Raw genomic sequence first — 17,943 nt, 5'->3', positions numbered from 1 at the left:
CAAAAAGGTGTAGAAACATGCAGCCAGGTCCCCAAGAGATTCTCTGGCTTGGTGAAGCATGGTCGGGTCCCGCGAACTCGACCCAAATATACACACTCTTAGCAGATTACTTACTTAAAACTACCCATCACCTTATTTAACTTAAACTAAAACACCCAAACTTCAGCTAAATACCTAAACTTAATAATAACCAAAACTTAAACTAAAACTATATACATCCGCCGCCCGTCTCCGGATGGCCAGGCTAATTCCTGGTTGGACTGTGGCTCACCGTTACCTCCGGCATGACCGCACCGTCCTGCACTGTTGGTCCCTCGCAGACCATGGCTGCTGACTGAGGACCTCTGTCCTTGGACCTCCCCCTGACTTGAGGGGCGGCCTTTGGTAACTGGAGGGCTGGTGACCATGGCTTTCTCGGCTGGGGCGTCCATGGGGACTTTCTAGGGGCCTTGGCGGGTGGGGCTTTCTTGGCTGATGGGCCTTTAACCTGAACCGCTGCTCCCTCAGGCTTGACCACTCCCGAACCTGGGCTAGGGGCAGGTAACTCTTCGCAGCCTGCTGTTGCGAGCTGAGAGTCTCCACCCCCAGGTCCCATGGCTGGGTCCGGGGCGGGGTTTTCGACCTCAGGTCCCTCCCTCTCTACACCTGGGTTGGGGGCGGGGTTTTCGCCCTCAGGTCCCTCCCCCTCGTCTGGATCCCAGAAGAGTGGGGGAGTGTCCCAATCGATGGGCGGGATGGCCCCTCCCTTCAAGCAAGCCACAGCGCCTGCCTGTGCAGTCTGTGAACTCGCTCCTGCTGCAGGCTGAGGATCTTTATCCTCAGACCTTACCCCAACTGGCTGTTTTCCCCTTTCAGGTGTGAACAGCTTACACTGGTTGATATGAAACCATTTTGTACGCCGGGGCATCTTCACGGCAAATACCATAGGGCTGGCTTTATCTACAATGCTGTAGGGCCCCATATACAATGGCTCCAAACTTCATACTTGGGCATAGTTTCTCACCATAACCTGATCTCCTATCTCCCACTCGTGGTGCTTTCTCGGTTCGAGCAGCAATCGGTTACTCCGATGCTGCCTTCCCATGTTCCCGGCTGCCTGCTCATGGACCTGCTTCAGGTGCTCAATGTTGTTTCGGGCGAACCTGTCCTGGTGTACCTCTGAGCTGACCCTCCGTGAGCACCAGGGCTAGTACACGGGTGGGGGTCCGCATAACCCTGCCAGTCATTAGCTCGTACGGGAAATACCCCGAGCTTTTAGACTGGCTGGCCCGGATCCCCATCAAAACCAGCGGTAGGACTTCGGCCCATTTACAGGGCGAGTCTACCGTCTCCTTCCTTAACCTCTCCTTTAGGGTCCGATTCATACATTCTACAATCCCCGATGACTGAAGGTTGTGGGCCACGTGCCATTTCCCTTCAATGCCTAACACCATGAGGGTGTTCTGCATCACCTGTCCGGTGAAGTGACTCCCTTGGTCGGACTCCACATACTGTGGTAGTCCCCACCTCGAGAACACTTCCCGGACCAGGATCCTGGCAGTACCCAGAGCTGTGGCTGTTCTGCAGGGAAAGGCCTCTACCCATTTGGTAAACATGTCCACCAGGAATAGGCAGTACTTATAGCCTCCCTGAGCGGTGGGCAGGGGCCTGATGCAGTCGACTTGTATCGATTGCCATGGTCCCGCTACCCTCCTGACGTGTCCCATAGGTACCTTCCTTTTGTGGGGGTGGGGGTTATTCGCAGCGCACACAAGACAGCCTGCACAGAACTCGCGGACATCGTCCCCGAGTCCCGGCCACCATCCCGCCTGTTCCACCCATTGCCAGGTGGTCTCAGGCCCAGGGTGTCCCGCTCCTGGACCCTCATGGGCCAGTTGAAGGAATTCCCTCCGGTGCTGCTGCGGCACAACCCACTGTTCCACCCAGAACAGCATACCCTCTTTAACGGAGAGGGTCGCTGTGCCGTACGGACCCTCTACTCCCTTTCCCTCAGCTACAGCGCTGAGGACTGCTTTGAGGACGGGGTCTTGGGCTTGGACCGTCTTAAGGTCCGGGGCTAATGCTACCCCTGCACTCCCTTGGGTCCCGTTCCTACCTCTGGCCGCCGCCATGGGTCTGGACCCAAGTGGGTCGCAAAAAGTGCCTGCGCGGGCACCCTCCTTGGCGAGCAAGTCAGCCTGCTGGTTGCCTTGGCCGTGGGGTTCTGTGGCGGAATGGGCCTTCACCTTGTGGATGAAAACCTCCCCTTCCTCCCCCACTACTGCCAGGATCTTTTCCAGCAGGGGTTTTACTGTGAGGGGTCTCCCGTCGGCGGAGGTGTATCCGCGGCGGGACCAGATGGCCAGGTACTCCGTACACGAATTGCATGTGAACATGCTGTCTGAGCAAATCGGGTAGGGGGTGGGGAAGATTTCGGGGTGTGTAACGACGTAGACCACCGTGGACAGTTCAGCCTGCTGGGCGCTCATGGTGCTGGGGAGCTTAATCGCCAGGGCAATGTTTGCCGCTGGGTCGTAAACTCCACACCCCGTGAGACGCTCGCCAGCAGATACCATGCTGGAATCGTCTACATAGATCTCACGGCCTGTGGGATGTATCCCGGCCCATAAACCTATGTTTACTTCCCAAACCCCTTCTATGGAACACCAGTGGGCTGTTCCAGGATATACCAGGTTGGCTGCGAGCTTTGGCTCACAGAGACCCTTCACCTTCAGATCCATCTGTGAGAGGAGCAAGGTCCAGCGAGCAATGCGGGCACTGCTCACTGTTCCATCCTTGATCCTCCCGTCCAGAAGCATCTGGGTGGGTGTGTGATGGGTGAGGAGGGTGGTGGGAGAGGTGCCTGTGAAGATCAATGATCTTTTCACAGCCCAATGTGTAGCCAAAAGGTGCCGCTCACAGTTGGAATAGCTCCTTTCCACATCTGTGAGTATCCTGGAGGAGTAGACCACCGGCCGCGCCGCTCTTGGAGCAGCACAGCACTCAGGCTGTCCCCACTGGCTGCTACCTCCAGGAAAAACTCTTTCCCCTCATCTATGGCCCCTAGAGCTGGCGCGGTCTGCAAGTCTTTCTTGAGCCTGACAAATGCTGCCTGGCAACCCTCATCCCAAAGCCACTCCACTCCCTTGTGTAGGAGTCGGAGCAGAGGGGCTGCGCTGGCTGCATAGTCCTCAATAAAGTCTCTACAGTACCCGGTTAGCCCTAGAAACGACCTCACACCCGTTACTGTGTTGGGGACCGGTAGTTCTTGTGCCGCTTCCCTCCTAGCTTTATCTATGGCCCTTTCTCCAGCACGCACGGACAGGCCGAGGAATTTCACCTCCTGCTGGCCGATCTGCGCTTTCTTGGGGTTCACTTTGAAACCCTTCTGCCCTAGCAGCTCCAGCAGTTCGGCCAATAGTGGGCCATGCTCCTCTTTCGAATCAGTGAACAGGAGCAGGTCATCCACATATTGGACCAACTGTCTGGGCTGGCTAAAATCCTTCACTGTTTGCCATGCACTGATGGAAAATGCTGGGGCTGTTGTGGAAGCCCTGCGGCAAGCAGTTCCACATGTACTGTTGCCCTTTAAATGTAAAGGCAAACTTGTACTGATCCTCACTCCTTACAGGGATGGACCAAAACCCATTGGAAATATCCAGCACCGTGAAAGTGGTCGCGGATGCTGGAATACTCCCTATGAGGTCGGCAACTGCTGCTACTGTGGGTGCACAGGCTGGGATGTTACTATTGAGCACCCAGTAGTTCACCGTCGCCCTCCAGGAATTGTCCGGCTTTCTGACCGGCCATAGCGGAGAATTCACGTGGGTAGCTATCGGTCTCAGCACTCCCTGTTGCACTAACGAGGACATGTCTGCTTCCATGTCCGGTTCTGCTCCCCGTCTACGCTGACCTCAAACCCTGTAACCCTCCCGCAGTCATGTTTGTGAGTGGCAAATGTGGCCAGGTGGGCCTGCACAAATGCCTGGAACTCTGGTGGGGAATTGCTGACCATAAGCTCGAGGTAATAATCCTCTTTGGGCTTCATGGTGCAGAGGGTCCCCTTCCCTTCCTTTCCTGGGATTACTACTACCTCTCCGTTCTTTACTTTATCTGCCCCCCAAAGGCAATGATTTCTTAAATCCACTAGGGTCCCGTGGCATACAATAAAGTCGGATCCCAGGACCCCTCTTCCACCCTCCACTTCCCATTTCATCAGGACACAGGTCCACTTGGAGCGGAGCGGTCCTAACCGAATGGCGAGCGGAATGGAAAACGAGCCAGCCTCTTCTTTACCAGTGAACCCCGATAGACTGTATGGGACCCCGTTAGAGAGAGGCGAGGTGGTGGGGTTAGATGAGTAGACCACAGTGCATGATGCCCCCGTGTCCAACAGATAGGTCCCCGTCACCTTTTCTACCTCCATCTCAAAAAGGGGTCTTTTCCACTCATCATACCGGAGAAAACACAGGTAAACAGGCTGCGCTGGCTCTAGTCATGGCTGTGGGTTGGATGGGGCTGATGCGGTGAAAGCACCGGTGGCGGCTGCTACTCTCCCCTGGCCAGTCAATAAGGACCTCATGGTGTCCAAAAGTGACTCGACCTCTACGGAAAGGATCCCTGCCCCCGCCTTTTGGGCTGGGGCTGTGGAATGCTTTCCCTCGTTATCTTTCCAAGGGATTTTGCACTCCTTCCGCCAGTGACCATCCTTCCCACACCCATAACAATTGGTCTTTGCGTTGGGGGGGTTACGCCCTTCCTGGTGCCACTCTTTCCTACCCGGTCCGGGTTTTACCTCATGCACCTTTCCCTTGGGTGGGTGTGCATCGGCTCCCCTACCGTTTTTATAGGCCAGAGTGAGCTGCCTAATCGGTGGTCTGGGGATTTTTGGGGTCGAACCAGGCTTCTGCCTTGGCCCAGACCTGTGGCAAGCTGTTCGCCACCAGGCAACGGAGCCAATGGGCCAGGAGATCCCCGTTCAGGAACACTCCGTTGGGCGTCCCCAGACAGGCCCTCCAGTACACCGGCCACAGCCGGTCCGCAAAAGCCTGCGGGGTTTCCCCTGGGAGCTGGATCGTCTTCTCCACATGGGAGAAAGAACTTCCCTCATTCATCCCCATGGCCTCCAGAACCACATCTCTAAGCTCCTCGTACCTGCACTGTCCCCTTTTACACTCGTCAGAGAGGGATTGGAGGAGATTACTCTCCAGGGAGACTAGCAGCATCTTGGCCTTCTCAGCGTCATCACAGTCGTTGACGCTGGCTGCCTGCTCTACTTCCCTGAAGTGGATCGAGGGGTCTCCCTTTTCGGAGAGCCTCAGGATATGGTTGACCATAGCCCTAAGCTGTTGGGTGTTACAGGGTAATACGAACTGGTTTTGGAGGGGTCCCTTATTGTCGCCATTGGCGGGTGGGCTGAACCTCCGATGCCGTGCTGGGCACATCGGTCCCGGTTCCGACCTCTCGGGCGGGGGTTGTTCTACCTCCGCTTCCACCTCTGGCTCCACCCCCCCTTGTTGCCAAACCTCGCTGAAACTTGGCGCTACGGGTGGTGGTCGTGAGATCTCCTCTCTCTCAACCGGATCGTCCCTAGGCACTACCGGTGACGTTGGAACTGTCCTCCCCTCCTTCCCCATAAAATCTGCCTGACCTGCCTTTGGGCTTATGAGGCACACCATGCCTTTTGCCTTCCGGAGGGCCCGCCTCAGATTTTCTATCCTCTCTTTACAGGGGCAGTGGTCTGCCTGCTCAAACCCCTGTTCGCTCGCCAGCTTGTACGCTGCCTTTACCTCCTGTACTTTCTCTTCTTGTTCCCTAATCTGCCTTGCCAAGCAGGTGTTCTTCTCCCGCAAGCTTAACTCATTTCCCTTGGCCTCGGTGACTTGGCACCGTAGGTATTCCAACTGGGCCTTGTGTTCTCCCATTAAACGCACTCTCTCCTGATTCAAAGCCACTAATAACTTCTCCCCTGCGAGAGCCTTATCCTGGATCTCCAGGGCTGACTCCCTTAACTCGACTGCCTGTGCTGCAATGAGCCCGTCCAACAGCTGGACCTGCTTTTTAAAACACATCAGCCAAACTGCCTTCTCTAAGGACTTCTTGTGTTCCTTTCCCTCTGTCCACTTAGCTGCTGCATCTACCGGACACCCAGCCTTTAACAGAGTGGTGATCCACATCTTAGTGATATTTCACCTTGCTAAACACATACTGTAATCAGAAATCCTTTCCTCCATCATGATTTGCTCATCCGAACCATTGTCTATTCTATCGCAACCCTGTTGCCGGTGTCCTGCCGCGGTCGCCATTTCTGTAGGGGGCTGGTGTGGTTGGCGCGTGCGCCTAGTCAGTTATGCCCCTGACTGTTTGTGAGTGGTTCAAATCGCTCCCACGCCCCTGGGTTCTAGACACCGGACTTAGGTACGGCGGCGATACAGAAAAGACTCGAGTAGACAGGTGGTTTGGATGTAAGAAAACCAAGATTTTATTGAAATAGAAATTAACACAATCTTATGAGAAGTTACTAGTATAAAATTACAGGCAAATACATTCAAACTTTACTTATACAAGGAATGGGGAACACACGGCACATCGAAGGAAAACAACTATCTTAACAATCCTCTTATCCTTATCCCACCCCCTATACCTAACTAGATTAAGCTATGAGGGGCCAGAATTCATGCTCACCAATCCAAAATCTGCTGAATTCAAACAGCGGTGGGGCTTGGGGTTTACTCTTTGTGCTCTCTGGGGCCTGCCATCATCACGTGGTCTTGGGGCACTGCAAGGGCGTCATCCAGGTACAAGTACCCCAAGGTTAAAGTCTTTGCTTGGGTACTTTACGTCGCAGGGATGATGGTTCCTCTTCCTCAGGCGGCAGTTGGAGTTTGCATGAAGATAGTTGCAGGTCAGCTGAATTGAAGGCCCGATCATTCGAAGCGTTCTTCAATCCTCTCCCGATGCGTCTCGTCTCATTGCCTCGCCTGGCCTGGTTTGTCCGTGTCCGCCTGGTGCAATGCCGGGCGTCCCTGATGGGGTGGGGAAAGGCACGGGCAGTGGCCAGGCGGCAAGCGCGGGAGGGGGAAAGAGCAGCAGCCACGAGGGTGGGGAGCAGGAGGCAGGAGCAAGAGAACGTCGGTTGTCGGTGGGCCTACAATTATACTCCTTCGGATGGCCCTTATCTGCGCGCCAAATCAGGTTAGTTCATTGTCCCAATCTTGGCGGGCTAGTTTACATAATTGTAGCAATCTAAACTAACTGTTTTTAGATGGCCGGTGATCGCACCTACTGGCCTGATGTCTGAGCTGTATTGTCATTAATGCATCTTAATCGGCCTGTCCAGCCTCGATGGCTTCCTTAAGCTGTTTCCGATTATTTATGCAAACCGCTTGATGGCCTCAAGTATAGGCCTAACTGGTTTTGATCTGTCTCCGATCTGGCTTAATGCATATTCAGAGTTCTGTCTGCTTTTCAAAATACAAAAGTCCTTCTTCACAAAAACTGCATTTTAGGTTTTGATTCCCCCAAAAGCTGCTTGTGCCACAGAGTCCAAGCTTTTAAGATCTTACAGGTTTTCGGCCACGAGGTGCAGACGCCATCTTTGGGTACCCTTTTTAAAATGTCCACGCAGGGTCCCTTTTATTAAGAGTAACCTTTAGGGAAACGTGGAAATTTTGCGAATCCTACATGACTCTTGAAGAAACAAGAATTTTTAAGGTACATGTCAGTCCCCTTTAATTAAATTTAACCTGCAAACTTTGGCAGGCCAAGGGTCAGGGGTGGGTGCATCTCAGCATTTATGCCAGGATGTAGGGCCGTGGGTTTTCAGGCCCTCATTCTCTACAAGATAATAGAAACACTAACCTTCAGTACAGTCAAGATGAAATTGGGTGTTCGGGTGGGATAGTTAGGGTACTAGAGGGAAGAACACCTATATACCCAAGGGGCTTTTCTTGACTTTTGCCTTCTATTTTTATTATTTCTGATCAGTGCTGACTGCTGTTAATCCTTGGATTTTCCTGTTTAAATTGAACACTGATATAATTGTTTTAATAAGTACAAAAATGTTGTTTGAAGTAAATAATTGCAGAGTACTGTATAAAGTGTTCTGAAATTAACAAATGTGGAAAATTGAGTAATAAGATATGTATTTGTGGGTCTTACTCGTAAAAAATAGGTAGCAGAACTCAACATCTATTGTCTTTATAGTTGTAGCAAAATTAGCTTGCCGTAATTTATACAAGAGCAAAAGCAAGCACAAATGCTGCCTGACTGCAATTCTTTATGTCTTTTTACTATTGGATGCTGATTACTGTTGGAGAAAGGGCAGGAGAGGCTCATTGCATTCATTATGATTTTAAGACCCAGTGCAGCCTACTTCCCAAATGAGACAAGCTGGAACCCCATTTCAAAATAGCTCCCCCTCCCTTTCCATCACTCTGCTTTCATTCGTCGATGTCCTGTCAGGCTGGAAACGTGGGAAGCCCCAGTCTTGTTGTCCCCATGGTCAGCCACGCACCCACTAACTTGCATTTAACATCCAACACATATACTGTTTCCTCTTTTAGAACAAATCATGAAATATCTTCTTTTATCAATGAACTAGAATATACTCACTTTTTCTGGCTTTTTTTAGCAAGTCTTGCAGCTTCAGCAGCTGCCTTCCTCATTTCAAACTCTTCTCTTTTCAGCACCTCTCCACTTCCCCTGTATCCCAGCTCCACCAGCTGTCGAGCCAGCTCTTCATCCTAAGGGATTCATGGAGATGATTTACCAAGGCAGAACTGAAATTCACACACTGGCTGACTGCCTCATAAGATATTACAGCAATGTTGGAGTCTTTAGGCCAGTCAGAAAACAAGTGCAAAAAAGGAGAGAAAAAAACATCTTACAACTTCTGCATGAAGTGAGCGGATCGGCACAGCTAATTATAATACAAGGAGTCGGAGTGCTGAGTGTGAGTAGTTTTACCATAAAATGACTTTTAGTATATCACAGTTTTAACGTTGTCCCAGAAGAATTATAAAGTAACTGATGCCTTCCTGCTGAAGCATATGCTGCCTTCTAAAACTCTAAAATGCAACTCATTAAAGAGAAAGAATTTTTTAAATTACAAATTCCAAACAAATTACAAATAAGTGTCCTGTATAGACAGAAACTTGCACATTAAACCAGAAGATGGTACTTTTATTATAAGAGCTTGGATGAACTACAGTATAACACATTCATGAATTGATTGCAATTTTTTGTTTCAAATAGTTAACAAACTAATTTCACAACGCATGTATTTTAGAAACATGGGCCTAGAAATTCGAGGGTTTAGCGGCACCTGTTACCGCCAGATTCAGGCAAAAAAATGGCGGCCACCGCCGCTTTTCCACCCTCTGCCAGCGGGTCCCGCGGCAGCCGCCATTTTCGGCTGGCCAGCAGCGCTGCCGATATCTGCGCTCGCTAGGGAGATGTAGATTATGCAGATCGTGACATCAGTGAGTGTACAACAATCATTTGAGGCCCAATCTGCGAGTTTTGACTTCACCGCTCCACTTACCGGCATGCCGTAATTGCGATGAGTTGAACAAGCATCGAGAAGCAGGAAGGAGGCACCAGCAGCATTATTTAAAGGGATCACCAGCAACAATTTGCACCCGACATGTTTCTGCAATTTGACTGGCTCTGTGCAACTTTCTGCAACTCCAGCAGCTTTATAAACTTATTGCAAGGTTTTAAGGTGACCCCGTCATTATTTTTTAAAGGCTTCTGCTTACAACACTTGCTCACAGACATAGGGGTTGTACTGGTAGTCCTCCTCACACTCGAGTATCTTAGGGAGAGGGAGCAGAGGCAGCGAAGAGAAGATGCACGCAAAGGGAGGAGGAAGAGGGCTAGGAGGGCTCTTAACAGGTCTTACCTACCTAGCGTCTTCCGAGAGCACTTCTCTTATATCCACTTAAGCGAGGAGCAGTGTATTAGGAGGCTCCGCTTCACCAAAGAGGTGGTCACAGAACTCTGCCACCTTCTGCAACCAAACCTGAAGCTTGAGAGCAGGGCAACCACGGCTCTCCCAGTGGCAGTCAAGGTCATCGTGGCCCTCAATTTCTTTGCCAGCAGATCCTTCCAGTCTGCAGCAGCAGACATAGCTAACATCTCACAGTTCGCTGTCCATCGCTGCAAACGGGAGGTCATTGAGGCTCTCTACACCAGGAGAAGGGACTACGTTGTCTTCTGTCTGAGCAGAGAGAAGCAGGACCAGGGCACATGGGGCTTTGCCTGGATAACGGGCTTCCCCATGGTGCAGGGCGGAATCGACTGCACCCACGTGGCTTTGCGGGCGCCCCATAACAATCCTGAGATCTTCCGTAACCGCAAAAGCTACCACTCACTTAATGTGGAGTTAGTGTGCGACCACGCCCAGCGATTCCTGATAGTCAATGCCCACTATCCTGGCAGCAGCCATGATGCCTTCATCCTGCGTCAGTCTGGTGTGCCAACAATCCTCCAGCCACCACATGAAACTCGAGGGTGGCTGTTCGGAGACAAGAACTATCCGCTCTGCACCTGGCTGATGACTCCCCTCCTCAACCCCACCACTCGTGCCCAGCACTCAGAATGAGAGCCATGCTGCCACCAGGAATATCATCGAGCAGACCATCAGGCTGTTGAAGCAACAGTTCCGCTGCCTTGACCGCTCGGGAGAAGCACTCCAGTACTCGGTGGAGAGGATGTCCCATTTCGTCTGCTGCATTCTTCACAACTTGGCCATCATGAGGGCACTGTCCTTGCCACCAGGGATTGCGGGAGCAACTCAAGAGGAGGACGAGGGAGAGGGGAAAAGAAGATGAAGAGGAAGAGAAAGGGAGGAGACAGGCAGCAAATTCCCCTTTCAGATGAGCTGTCTGTGAACACCTCATTAGACTCCGATTCCAATGAATGAAACCCCAGATCCCCGTTGCTCACCACATCCCCATCATAGCATCCCTGTCTCACGCCATATCACAGCATCCTCCTGGGCACAAAGCTGAAATGATAGCCATCACAAAAGATTCTAAACAAAATTAATAAATTTATCAAAAATCAATTGACACATACGATATGAAATAATCATCCCTTAGTGCCTGTCGTTCAGGTGCCCATTCCTGATCTAGTGTTCTTTCGAAGTGCTCCCCCAGTGGCTGTAGCATGGCTAGTGGAAGGCTGCTGAGTTTCCATGGGGGGAGGCTTCAGATTGCCTTGCAGGATGACCTCAAGCAGCTCTGGCCCTAGAAGACTCAGCTGTAGACAGCACCACCTCGGCATGGGTGGCAGCAGTCTGAGCTGACCAGCTGACAGGCAGCGGCAAAGGCAATGGCAGAGTGACAGTGGTGGGAACAGGAATGCTGTCATCCTGAGCGAGGACAGCAGGATCCTGCTCCGCTGTCATTCCCCAGGGGCGGCGCCTCAGCACGCCTGGCAGTCTTTTGAAGCACAGACTGCTGGGCTGCTGCAACACCCTTCAAGCCCCAGTCGACAGTGGTAAACCCAGTCATGGAGGCAGCAGTCTGAGCTTGGATGGCAGCAAGATGAGACTGCATGAGAGCAGTCTGAGCTTGGGATGACATCAAACTGCGACTTCATGAGTGTGGCCTGCGCTTCCGCTGCAGCACTAAGATGTTAGGTTGCTTCCGCCTGTGCTGCAATGGCAGCTGCGACATCGCCCATCACATGCAGCATCATGTCTGGGTCAACAAAGTCTCTTCGGGAGTTTTGCATCATTTCCAGCCTGGAAATACTGGGCTCCAAGCTCTGCGCAAATCCCCATGCAATGTTGGAGGCAGATTCCTCCATGCTCCTTGACATAGTCAAGATACTCTTTGGCAGGTTTGCCATTGCACCTAGCAATTCGGTGTGCATGCCCATCACCCTTCTTCTTAAGGCTGCCCCATCGAGGTCCTCATCTGAATCCTGCGCAGCAGAACTTGCGCACAAACTCGCCCTCCGGGGAGCTGGCCCCCAAGCTACTCTTTCCCCCTGGCCTTGCTGCTGCCCACTCGTCCCTGGTGCCTCACCCTGTGCAGATTTCGCTTCTACGCTAGCTTCTAAAGTATGCACAGTGCCAGTTTCTGAGCTGGTGTCTGCGAGTGTCAGATCGAGTGACGTTGTGTCTTCCTCTTCTCCCCCCTTGCTCTCCTGCATCACCCCAGGGACAGGCTGCTCGGGTGCTTGATTAGCTGAAAGCAGAAAGGCAGAAGAGTTAGGTTATGGTGAGAGGAGGTGGGGTAGGGGAAAGCAAGATATGCATGCATACAGCATCAGCGGCTTGAAAGTGAGACGAGATTGTGGGATGAGGAAGAAGTGGGATGCAGGTCGGTGAGGGCCTGGATGGCAGCCTACCCCCCACCTGTCTGCCGCTGCTCCCTGCTGTCATGTACAAACATGGCCTGCAAGAGAAAGGGAAGTGTGTGAGTCACTGTGGTGCAATGTGTTTTGGTGATGTGCCTGCCATAGTTGAATAGCTGTCAGTGTGTGCAAGGTGTGAGATGCAGGTATGAGTGTTGCAGCAGTGGTAAGGTTGTGAGGGTGAAGTGAAGCTATGATTGTGAGGTCTGAGTGGTGATAGGTAGAGATTGTTGGTAGGTGAGTGCTGGGGGTGTGGTGCATTGAGCATTGTGTGAGGCTTGTGGTGAGAATGGTGGGATATGGCATTTGCTGAAGCCTTCACTCACCTTGACCTGCCGTGTGAGGTCATTAAACTTCTTTTGGCACTGGATTGCGGACCTCGGGACCAGAGTGCTGGCCATCACATAGGCAGCTATCTTTTTGTTATTTGTTCATGGGTTTTGGGCATCGCTGGCAAGGCCAGCATTTATTGCCCATCTCTAATTGCCCTCGAGAAGGTGGTGATGAGCCGCCTTCTTGAACCGCTGCAGTCTGTGCGGTGAAGGTACTCCCACAGTGCTGTTAGGGAGGGAGTACCAGGATTTTGACCTAGCGATAATAAAGGAACGGCGATATACTTCCAATCAGGATGGTGTGTGACTTGAAGGAGAACGCGAGGTGGTGGTGTTCCCATATGCCTGCTGCCCTTGTCCTTCTAGGTGGTAGAGGTCGCGGGTTTTGGAGGTGCTGCCGAAGCAGCCTGGGCAAGTTGCTGCAGTGCATCTTGTAGATCTGGATCTCCTTCCAGAGCCTTCGAAATGTTGGTCTGCAGGAAGAGGACTGCCCGCCTCCTCGTCATGGCCACCACCAGTGCCTCAAGAGCTGCATCTGAGAATCTGTAGGCTCTCTCCCTATGCTGAGGCTCAGCCATGTGCTTCCACTGCCATCTTTTTCCAGGTGAAATTGTCGATGGATTGACATGAGGTGTTGTAGCATCAATGCACCTCCCCTTTAAGTATTGACTAAAGCCTGTGCCAAACATGACTGAGAATTAGACTGGACCTGATATTGGCCCACCTGTTGAGCGGTAGGCCAATGAGCAGCGGTTTTAGCACTGAGATCAAGACTACAATCATATTAATGAGGACTGAGCACGAATTTTGTGAGCTAACTAGACCATTTTGACCTGGTGCAGCTTTACAGTGTTGGGCCTCAACACTACAGAAAACGGCATGGACTTCCATGTTAGTATGGAAGGATAGAAATAAAAATGGGCATTTGTTACTTCAGATCAGCTGTAAAGAGTATTACATGCAATTTTGTTTTACGCAAGATATTTTACATTTAACCATTATTCAGCATGAATTACTGTGACTGTGCATTAAATCTTCTAGATTGGTGTAGATTTAATCAGACAGTAGCAATTATTTATCTATTAATTGCGTAAATTTTACTTGAAAACTTTTGGTTTAAAAGAAAGTTATCATTGATCACTGTGGTTTAAAATATGATGAATTTGATAAAGTATATTAAAGAAAATGGGGGAGAAGAAAGAGTTAAAACTTAAAACATTTATATAGTCTACTGTACTTGTTCTTCATCTCATAGATTTCTTCAATTACATCTTTTTTTAAATCTTATGGAATCTAGAGATTTGATTAAACTGCCAGAAATTGAAGCAGAATTAACAATTAACAGGAGTTCAGATGATGCATATTACTTATGTCAAAGCTTTAGGTTTTCTAACCAAACAGAGGAATTGAAAAGACTTTTGTTAATGTATGTTAAGTTTCACTGAATTAAACAGTTATGTTTAAATTAAAAGCTGCCTGAAGGAAATAAATATATACAAATCAAATATCAAACTTTACCTACTGAACAAGATTCTACCACTTCCACACTCAGCCCCCACAATCCCAAGCTCTGAATGAATTTTCAGTCCTCAACCCCCACCTCCCGTTAGGCAGGTAAATGTGTATGTATGTAACACTGCAAAAGTGATTAAGCTTCAATCAAAAGCAGAAGCACAGATTGATACAATCACGCTGGAATATTACAGTGATTCTAAACAATATGTACCCAAAATTGCTAGTGACTATTAGTACAGTATATGGTCCCAGTCTTACTTAACTGTGGGAAATTCAGTAGCAAAAGGTGCCCTAGTTAAAACACTGATTTATCATATTTAGTCAAATTAGAATTGTAAACTTGTATATTTTTGATATTGTGAAACATTAGATATTATTACATGCAATAAGGGGTAGTGAATACTATTCTCATTATAATGAAGGTTTATTTTAACAATACTGGCCAGTACATTTTAAAGTCACAAGTACTTAAAAATAGTTGATATTTTTAGAATAATGTTGATATTTTTAGAATAATGTTATGAACAATGCTGCCATCTTGTGGCATGTTCAACATACAAAGTACTTTATAGTTTGCAATATGCATAGCTTTAAAAGCACTGCACCTACCTTCCTAACATTTCAGCAAACTTATCTATTTTATGTTCATTATTAACCAATTATGTGTAATTAAACCAACTGAACAGAGAAATCATCAGCAAATGTATTACAATTTTAATTACCACAACAATTTTAAAAGAATTAAAAGTCAAATCAAAATTATTCCAGGAAGAGAATAATGTATTTCAGCATAATTCAATATAAATGTTATGGAATATTCCAAATAAAAGCAGCTGGCTAGAGTTGAGCCCAAAAAGTCAGAGAAAAAGTATACTGTACATCACCATTCAAGAGCCTGGCAAAGGGTCTACGCCCGCAACGTAATCCTATCTTTTCTCTTTACAGATGTTGATGGGCCTGCTATGTGTTTCCAACATTTTCTGTTTTCACTTCAGATTCACAACATTTCAGTTTTATTTATTTTTATCAGTTCTCAGGAGCACTGTGAATCTTCCTCTCCCAGCATTAAGCATTAAAACAGAAAATGTGAACATTGTGGTATGATTTGCAATAGGCTTTTACCTTTGGTGAATTTTATTATTTACATGAACAATCTGAAATGTAGCATCATTGAAAAACAGTTTTATACAGCAAAAAGAAATGTAAGATTTTCAATCTAAAAGGAGTATAAATGTATAGGTATATAATTGTAAATGTATGAAATAATTACAGTATATGTGTAAATATAATTGCAGGGAGTTAGTGTGAAGTGGCTAGTTGAGCTGGAGGCTGCGACTAAAGGTGAAAGTCAAGTTGGGCCGCAAGCTGTTACGGGCCAATATATGAATGCTTGGATAGAGAGGGACATATTAGCGACACCGAACATGACTTCATAAAAAGGTCATGTCTTACAAATCTAATTGTATTTTTTGAAGAAGTTACAAAGTTGATGGATGAGGGAAGTCCAGTAGACATTGTCTACTTAGACTTCCAAAAAGCTTTTGATAAGGCACCGGACAAGATGCTTTTCTATAAGATCGAAGCCTCTGGTATTCGTGGTAATATATTGAGCTGGATTGAGAACTGGCTGGCAAGATGCAGGCAAAAAGTAGTTATAGATGGATTTGGATCTGTTGGAAGACCAGTGGTGCCCCGCAGGGATCGGTGTTGGGGCCGTTGCTCTTTACTATTTTTATTAATGATCTCTTAATGTGTTGGGAGATTGGACTCATGACCGGCAAATGATGTATAACTTAGATAAGTGCAGTGTTATGCACGTGGGCAAGGTAAATGCTCAACATTCACACACCCTTCAGGGAAAAGCATTAAAGATGGTGGAGAGAGAAAGAGATTTGGATATTCTAGTGCATACATCTTTAAAGGTACATGAGCAATGCCGTGAAGCGATAGAGCAAGTAAGGTGTTGGGTGTATCCATAGGACAATTGAGTATAAGACAAGGCATACTATTTTGTCCTTGTACAAGACCTTAATCAGGTTGCACTTGGAATACGGTGTCCAGTTTTGGTCTCCTCACATGGTGGGTGATATTGAGGCTTTGGAGAAGGTGCAGAGGAAGGCCACTAAATTAATTCCCAGTCTAAAGCATCTTAGTTATCAAGATAGGCTAAGAGTTGGGACTCTACACTTGAAGAGAAGCATAGACTTAGAGGTAATCTGATTTGAGGTATATAAGAGAAAGAAGGGAATAGATTGTGTTCCAGTTGACAGTTTGTTTCAATCACATAGGTTAGAGAGGACCAGGAGTCACAAATTTAAGTTGTATAAGGCTAGATCTAGGTTCGATGTCAGGAGATGGTTCTTTTCCCAGAGAATAGTGGACCTCTGGAACAGGCTGCCGTCTCATGCGGTGGATGCTGATTTCAAGCAAGAACAGGACCTGTTTCTGGCTGGGGCGGAGATCACCTCTTACAGGAGGTGGGTATGCAGGGAATTCAGAGCCAGAGTGATCTCCTGGACCAGTTTCAATCGCCTAGATGGGTCGGAGAGGAATTTCCCAGGTTTTTTCCCCCAAATTGGCCTGGGTTTTTAATTTTTTTTGCCTCTCCCAGGAGGTCACATGGTGGAGTGTACATGTTGTGATACACAAGGTGTCACAATTGTGTGGGACAGGCTCGATGGACAAGAGGGTCTTTACCTGTCCATCATTGTTCGTATGTTCGTTAAGTGTGAGCTGGATCAGACAGTGACAAAAAAAATCAAAGTCAGACTAGTGATTGCAAATAAAGATAGAATTGGGCTGGAAATGGGAAAAAATAATTAAATCAGGCCAGGGCTTTAGATTTGGATCAAGGATGCAGCTGAGACTGACCCTCGGAAGTGGGAACTGGTGGGAACATAGCAACTGGATAATGTCACATGTTTAGGATCTTCTCTACAAGTGTGTATCTCTACATTTCTACATTTTTACAGACACAACGCTTCAAACAGTATAGAAAATCAAAATAATAATTTTTGCTGCACAATCCTTGTCAGTTACCTCTGTACAGATTTTCAGTGTCATAACATGGTTAAAGCAACACTCTAGATATCTTATAAAAAGGCAAAATACTGCAGATGCTGGAAATTTGAAATATAAACAGAAAATGCTAGAAATACAAAAGCCTCTAATATAGAGGGATCTGTGTAGTGTATGTAACCTGTACCACCTTAAGAGGATACCTTAAGGTGATGGACTACTTTTTGATGGCTCCTGTACATTGTAGTACCGGTGGTGACCACACCGGTATATAAACCCTGTGGAGCAAAGTGTATTCCAGTTCAGCCCTGACCCTCAATTACTAAAGACCTGTTTAATTATTTCTGTAGTCTGTGTCCAGTTATTCAGCATAACTACATTTGGAAACACAGACTCAACAGTGGCGACGAGTCTGATCTTACCTAGCGGCAGTTGCATCAAAGGAAGCTTCGCCTCTGAAACGGGCGTTGATCAAGGACATCCACCCTCAACATCCTGCTGGGCACTGCATAGCACGGGAGGCAATCGGGAACCCGGGTTGGTTTCTGGCCACGAAGTCTAACATCAGTGAACATCCCTTCGAGGACAGCGGCGGGTAAGCCCGATCGAGCGGCACGGGGGGGAAGTCGGCCGAGTTGTCAGTAAGAGAAGGGGAGGGAAACGACGAAAAGGGCGGAGAACACGACTGCAGCCGGTGTCAGGGGCCGGACTGCAATCGGGGCAGAGACGC

General features: G+C 48.6%; 1 protein-coding gene across 1 annotated transcript in view; it reads right to left on the bottom strand.

Annotated features, from left to right (window-relative positions):
* The window catches only part of cfap299 (cilia and flagella associated protein 299), a 1,221,566-nt gene that overhangs the window by 1,160,920 nt on the left and 42,703 nt on the right, over positions 1-17,943 (bottom strand). Inside the window, exon 2 of the mRNA XM_086004005.1 lies at positions 8,593-8,723. Coding sequence (XP_085860131.1) covers positions 8,593-8,723 — 131 coding nt within the window. The remainder of the gene's footprint in view (positions 1-8,592; positions 8,724-17,943) is intronic.

This window comes from Somniosus microcephalus, chromosome 2 (assembly GCF_052327205.1).
Source record: "Somniosus microcephalus isolate GS21.2 chromosome 2, FLI_Smic_1.0, whole genome shotgun sequence".
Lineage (NCBI taxonomy): Eukaryota > Metazoa > Chordata > Chondrichthyes > Squaliformes > Somniosidae > Somniosus > Somniosus microcephalus.
This window is presented reverse-complemented; position numbering and strand designations above follow the sequence as displayed.